Source organism: Oncorhynchus masou, chromosome 32 (assembly GCF_036934945.1).
Source record: "Oncorhynchus masou masou isolate Uvic2021 chromosome 32, UVic_Omas_1.1, whole genome shotgun sequence".
Classification (NCBI taxonomy): Eukaryota; Metazoa; Chordata; class Actinopteri; order Salmoniformes; family Salmonidae; genus Oncorhynchus; species Oncorhynchus masou.
Window position 1 is genome coordinate 40,956,826 of NC_088243.1, and position 7,310 is coordinate 40,964,135.

Below are 7,310 nucleotides of genomic sequence, written 5' to 3' on the forward strand. Positions count from 1 at the left end.
GTGGAGAGCCATACTCTCTGACCGCAACAATATCTAGGACTCTTGGTCCTACGCTTATTAGCGGCCCTCACAGTCTGCGCCCTATTACGGCAAAGTGCCGACCTGACCCCCTTCCAGGTGCGCTCGCAACGCTGGACAAAAGCCTGAGCGGAGGGGACGCAGGACTCGGCGAGCTGAGATGAGAACAGCGGAGGCTGGTACCCGAGGCTACACTGAAAAGGGGATAGACCGGTAGCAGACGAGGGAAGCGAGTTGTGGGCGTACTCTGCCCAGGGGAGCTGTTCTGACCAAGACGCAGGGTTACGAAAAGAAAGACTGCGTAAAATGCGACCAACAGTCTGATTGGCCCGTTCGGCTTGACCGTTAGACTGGGGATGAAAGCCGGACGAGAGACTGACGGAAGCCCCAATCAAACGGCAAAACTCCCTCCAAAATTGAGACGTGAACTGCGGGCCTCTGTCGGAAACAACGTCAGACGGAAGGCCATGAATTCGGAAAACATTCTCGATAATGATCTGAGCCGTCTCCTTAGCAGAAGGGAGCTTATCGAGAGGAATGAAATGAGCCGCCTTAGAGAATCTATCGACAACCGTAAGAATAACTGTCTTCCCCGCTGATGAAGGCAGTCCGGTGATAAAATCTAAAGCGATGTGAGACCACGGTCGAGAGGGAATGGGAAGCGGTCTGAGACGGCCGGCAGGAGGAGAGTTCCCAGATTTAGTCTGCGCGCAGACCGAACAAGCGGCGACAAATCGACGCGCGTCACGTTCCCGAGTGGGCCACCAGAAACGCTGGTGAATGGAAGCGAGCGTACCCCGAACGCCGGGGTGGCCGGCTAACTTGGCAGAGTGGGCCCACTGAAGAACGGCCGGACGAGTAGGAACGGGAACGAACAGAAGGTTCCTAGGACAAGCTCGCGGCGACGGAGTGTGAGCGAGTGCTTGCTTTACCTGCCTCTCAATTCCCCAGACAGTCAACCCGACAACACGCCCCTCAGGGAGAATCCCATCGGGGTCGGTGGAGACTTCAGAAGAACTGAAGAGACGAGATAAAGCATCAGGTTTGGTGTTTTTTGAGCCCGGACGATAAGAAATAACAAACTCGAAACGAGCGAAAAACAGAGCCCAACGAGCCTGACGCGCATTAAGTCGTTTGGCTGAACGGATGTACTCAAGGTTCCTATGGTCAGTCCAAACGACAAAAGGAACGGTCGCCCCTCCAACCACTGTCGCCATTCGCCTAGGGCTAAGCGGATGGCGAGCAGTTCGCGATTACCAACATCATAGTTACGTTCTGACGGCGATAAGCGATGAGAGAAAAACGCGCAAGGATGGACCTTGCCGTCAGAGAGAGAGCGCTGAGAAAGAATGGCTCCCACGCCCACCTCTGACGCGTCAACCTCAACAACAAACTGTCTAGAGATGTCAGGTGTAACAAGAATAGGTGCGGATGTAAAACGATTCTTAAGAAGATCAAAAGCTCCCTGGGCGGAAACGGACCACTTAAAGCACGTCTTAACAGAAGTAAGGGCTGTGAGAGGAGCTGCCACCTGACCGAAATTACGGATGAAACGACGGTAGAAATTAGCGAAGCCCAGAAAGCGCTGCAGCTCGACGCGTGACTTAGGAACGGGCCAATCAATGACAGCCTGGACCTTAGCGGGATCCATCTTAATGCCCTCAGTGGAAATAACGGAACCGAGAAAAGGGACAGAGGCGGCATGAAAAGTGCACTTCTCAGCCTTCACATAAAGACAGTTCTCCAAAAGGCGCTGGAGGACGCGTCGCACGTGCTGAACATGAATCGAGAGAGACGGTGAAAAAATCAGGATATCGTCCATGTAAACGAAAACAAAAATGTTCAGCATGTCTCTCAGGACGTCGTTAACTAGTGCCTGAAAGACAGCTGGAGCGTTAACGAGGCCGAAAGGAAGAACCCGGTATTCAAAGTGCCCTAACGGAGTGTTAAACGCCGTCTTCCACTCGTCCCCCTCCCTGATGCGCACGAGATGGTAGGCGTTACGAAGGTCCAATTTGGTGAAAAACCTGGCTCCCTGCAGGATCTCGAAGGCTGAAGACATAAGAGGAAGCGGATAACGATTCTTAACTGTTATGTCATTCAGCCCTCGATAATCCACGCATGGGCGCAGGGACCCGTCCTTCTTCTGAACAAAAAAAAACCCCGCTCCGGCGGGGGAGGAGGAGGAGACTATGGTACCGGCGTCGAGCGAAACCGACAAATAATCCTCGAGAGCCTTACGTTCGGGAGCCGACAGAGAGTATAATCTACCCCGGGGGAGTAGTTCCCGGAAGGAGATCAATACTACAGTCATACGACCGGTGTGGAGGGAGAGAAGTGGCCTTGGAACGACTGAACACCGTGCGCAGATCGTGATACTCCTCCGGCACCCCTGTCAAATCGCCAGGCTCCTCCTGTGAAGAAGAGACAGAGGAAACAGGAGGGATAGCAGACATTAAACAGGTTACATGACAAGAAACATTCCAGGATAGGATAGTATTACTAGACCAATTAATAGAAGGGTTATGGCGCACTAGCCAGGGATGACCCAAAACAACAGGTGTAAAAGGTGAACGAAAAATTAAAAAAGAAATGGTTTCGCTATGATTACCAGAGACAGTGAGGGTTAAAGGCAGCGTCTCACGCTGAATCTTGGGGAGAGAACTACCATCTAAAGCGAACAAGGCCCTGGGCTCCCCTAACTGTCTGAGAGGAATGTCATGTTCCCGAGCCCAGGTCTCGTCCATAAAACAGCCCTCCGCCCCAGAGTCTATCAAGGCACTGCAGGAAGCAGATGACCCGGGCCAGCGGAGATGGACCGGAAAGGTAGTGCGTGATCCAGAAGGAGAGGCCTGAGTAGTTGCGCTCACCAGTAGCCCTCCTCTTACTGATGAGCTCTGGCTTTTACTGGACATGAGGTGACAAAATGACCAGCGGAGCCGCAGTAGAGACAGAGGCGATTGGTGATTCTCCGTTCCCTCTCCTTGGCCGAGATGCGAATACCCCCAGCTGCATAGGCTCAGCATCCGAGCCGGCGGAGGAGGGTGGCAGTGATGCGGCAGGTGGCAGTGATGTGGAGAGGGGAGCAACGGAGAACGTGAGCTCCTTTCCACGAGCTCGGCGACGAAGATCAAACCGTCGCTCTATGCGAATAGCGAGAGCTATTAAGGAGTCCAGACTGGAAGGAACCTCCCGGGAGAGGATCTCATCCTTAACCTCGACGTGGAGACCCTCCAGAAAACGAGCGAGCAAAGCCGGCTCGTTCCAGTCACTAGAGGCAGCGAGAGTGCGAAACTCAATAGAATAATCCGTTATGGATCTATTCCCCTGACATAGGGAAGACAGGGCCCTGGAAGCCTCCTCGCCAAAAACAGAACGGTCAAAAACCCGTATCATCTCCTCCTTAAAGTCCTGATACTGGTTTATACACTCAGCCCTCGCCTCCCAGACTGCCGTGCCCCACTCACGCGCCCGTCCGGTAAGGAGAGAAATGACGTAGGCGATGCGGGCTGCGCTCCTGGAGTAAGTGTTGGGCTGGAGAGAGAACACCACATCACACTGAGTGAGGAATGAGCGGCACTCAGTGGGCTCCCCAGAGTAACACGGCGGGTTGTTGATCCTGGGCTCCGGAGACTCGGAAACCCTGGAAGTGGGCGGTGGATCGAGGTGGAGTTGGTGAACCTGTCTTGTGAGGTCGGAGACTTGGACGGCCAGGGTCACAACGGCATGTTGAGCAGCAGACAATTCCTCCTCGTGTCTGCCTAGCATCGCTCCCTGGATCTCGACGGCGGAGTGAAAAGGGTCCGGAGCCGCTGGGTCCATTCTTGGTCTGATTCTTCTGTTATGAACTTGAGTGAAGACCCAAAAGCGGTTTTAACAGAAAACAGAGTTCTTTAATGAAAATACAGGAATGGCATAAATCCTCTTCCAACGTTGTCAGCGGAACAAAAAGAACGTTAGTATAGTGCAGGATGCTCCTGCCAGGCAGACTCCGACAGGACAGGACAAGGTGGAAGCAAACGAGACGACAGCTTGCTTCTGGCATCAAAAAACACAAACAAGAATCAGACACTGAAAGTAGCAGGAACAGAGAAAGAAATAGAGACCTAATCAGAGGGGGAAGAGAGAACAGGTGTGAAAGAGTGAATGAGCTAGTTAGAGCAGATGTAGAACAGCTGAGGAATGAGAGACAGAGAAGGTAACCTAAAAAGACCAGCAGAGAGAGAGAGTGAAGAGAAAGGACAGGAACAGACATAACAAGACATGACACCATGTCTGAACCTGTTATTCAATGCTTTTCTATGGGCTAATAGCAGTAAGGCCAAATTCAATGTTTCATCAAAAAAACGTTTTTTATACTTAATGGGGAACTAAAATTCAAAATGAAATAACTAAATGATTCTTGGTATGACCATCTTAAAACATTTTCACATATTAGCTTAGTGGAATAGAATAGATTTTAAAGCAGATTTAAGTCAAAACTGTAACTTGGCCATTCAGGAACATTCAATGTCTTCTTGGTTAGCAACACACATTTAGATTTGGCCCTGTGTTGTAGGTTATTGTCTTGCTGAAAGGGAAATTTCTCTCCCAGTGTCTGGTGTAAAGCAGACTGAACCAGGTTTTCCTCTAGGATTTTGCCTGTGCTTAGCTTCATCACATTTATTTATCCTGAAAAGCTCCACCAGTATTTGACAATGTCAAGCCGACCCATACCATGATGCAGCCACCACTATGCTTGAAAATAATGAGCCAGTTTCTCAGTGATGTGTTGTGTTGTGTTGTGTTGGATTTACCCCAAACATAAGGCTTTGCATTTAGGCCAGAAAGTGCATTTCTTTGCCATGTTTTTTTCTTCAGTATTACTTTAGTGCCTTGTTGTATACAATATGCATGTTTTGGAATATTTTTATTCTGTATATTTGTATTCTTCTTTTCACTCTATCAGTTAAGTAATTATTGTGGAGTCACTACTATGTTGTTGACCCATCCTACGTTTCCTCCCATCACAGCCATTTTAAAGTCACCCCTGAGTAGTTTCATTCCTGTCCTGCAGCTTAGTTCAGAAGGACGACTATATCTTTGATGTGTCCGGGTGGTTTAATACATAATCCACAGCATAACTATTAACAGTGAATGTCTGATTTGTTATTGTTACCCATCTACCAATCGCTACCCTTCTTTGTGAGGCTTTTGAAAAGCTCCCTGGTCTTTGTAGTTGTATCTGTGCTTGAAATTCAATACTTGTCTGAGGGACCTTACAGATGTTGAATGTAAGTGGGACAGAGGAAGGGTTAGTCATTCAAAAATCATGTCAACCTCTACTTTTTCACACAGAGTGTGTCAATGTAACTTATGTGATTTGTTAAGCCATTTCTTTTAAATCCTGAACTAATTTAGGCTTGCCTGAACAAAGGGGCTAAACACTTTTGTAACGACTATATTTTAGTTATCACATTTTGAGTAGATTGTTGAAAAAAATAATAACAATGTAATACCATTTTGTAGCACCATAAAATATGAAGAAATCCAAGGGGTATCTGTAATTGACAAATGAAAATGAGATTAAAGGTCGTCGTGGGTGGGGGTTGTACAGGGGGATGTGGGTAGACAGGCCTCGGTGTATAAAGGAGCTTGTCTGAATCATAAGTCACTTTACCAAACCCCACCACAACTTTACTCTTCACATCTCACCACCACAAATCATGAAGACATCTCTGGTCCTCCTTACCCTCAGCCTACTGGCTTGTTCAGGTGAGCTTTCATTTGTTAACTCAAGTAGTAACTGCTGTAAATGGAGCAGATACATTCGATTGGGTCACGGTGTACGATAATCTGTAAAGGGGGGACCTAAAATCCACTCCAAGTTCACCTTTCGTTTCAGTACAATATAATGGAATGTTGTACCATTTTTACTTCACAGTTTGGGACGTCTGTGGACAATGCCAAGAGGTTAACCTTGATGACCAGGAAGTAGTGGAAGCACTGCCAGAAAAGCACATGGTAACAGTATACTATATGGTCAAAATTGTATGAACTAGCAGTAGACATTTCTGCAACGTTCTATTGGAATAACTTGCTACTGTGTAACAGCACTTAACCAAAGACATGAATGCAACCAAGACATTGATGAAACTCTTGTCCAACCTGACTTTCATTCTTACATTACGTATTCAAATGTACTTAAACCATAATACTGAATACATCACACCATGTACATTATTGTCTGTTTATGCTTTCCAAAGGTGCAACAGTTAAAGGGAACATGCTGGATGTGTATGTGGGCACTGAACAAAGTGAAGAAACACATCTCCTCTTCCTCTAGCGAGGTAACTACCCAATAGCATTACAATTCATGTGTGTTCCTTCAAGAAATTTTACTATTTACTATTTACTGAAATATTTCTCCGAAAATTTCAATTTCAACTGGTGTTGATGATTTCTCTTCAATAGGTGCAGATAAAGCAGAAGCTATTGTCTGTTTGCCATAAATTGGGCCTCCTTAAATCTCTGTGTAAAGGCATGGTGAAAAAGCACTTGTGGGTGTTGGTTGAGGAGCTTAGCACCAGCGATGACGTGAGGACCATCTGCATTAACATTAAGGCCTGCAAGTGAGTCGAAGAAACTGCTCTGGGTACTCTTTAGTGACTGTTCAGATGACCTAATAGTATAGAGATTATCACCTGAGCTTGTTAATTGAAACACCATTGAATAGAATGTATTCATTAATACATAATATGGGGTTATGTCTTTTGATCTTCCACTCATGTCATCTTTTTGTGTATCTTTTAGACCAAAATACATTTTGGATCTGAGCTACTGACCAAGCAGCCAGTATCCAGATTCCAAAGTGAGAAGATGGATGTTCAGGTGTCAAGACAATGCTATGCTACCAGCCTCTTGCCTTTTCTCAAATGCGTCACGACACAAGAATGATATGTTATTGGAATGATTATATGTTCTGAAATAATGTTTTTGGAACATTATTATAATAGTGTATAGTCATTCTTAAATTGCAGAACATTTTTTATAATGTAATTTTTTGTTCACTTTTTGCTATTTTAGTATAAAATATTATTCTCTGATTTTTTTATGTTTGTGTGAATTTTTTGGCCAGCAAAAAATAAACTTAATTTAATAGTCCAACTGCTACCCTTCTTTGACACCAACTTCTCTTCACCAACCTTTGGCATCTGAACCCATTTTTACTCATCCGAAGTAAAAAATTCAATGATAACACAATGATAAAACATTTGATGACAATGTCTAAACTCATGTTGACATTTTTATTT

General features: G+C 46.2%; 1 protein-coding gene across 1 annotated transcript; it reads left to right on the forward strand.

Moving 5' to 3' along the window:
- Positions 1–4,091: 4,091 nt before the first annotated feature.
- On the forward strand, positions 4,092–7,103 carry LOC135526993 (antimicrobial peptide NK-lysin-like). Its single transcript, XM_064955665.1, has 5 exons — positions 4,092–5,772; positions 5,942–6,021; positions 6,264–6,347; positions 6,472–6,629; positions 6,811–7,103. The coding sequence occupies exons 1-5, from the start codon at positions 5,724–5,726 to the stop codon at positions 6,839–6,841; spliced, it is 402 nt and encodes a 133-aa protein (XP_064811737.1). The 5' UTR covers positions 4,092–5,723; the 3' UTR covers positions 6,842–7,103.
- Positions 7,104–7,310: the final 207 nt, after the last annotated feature.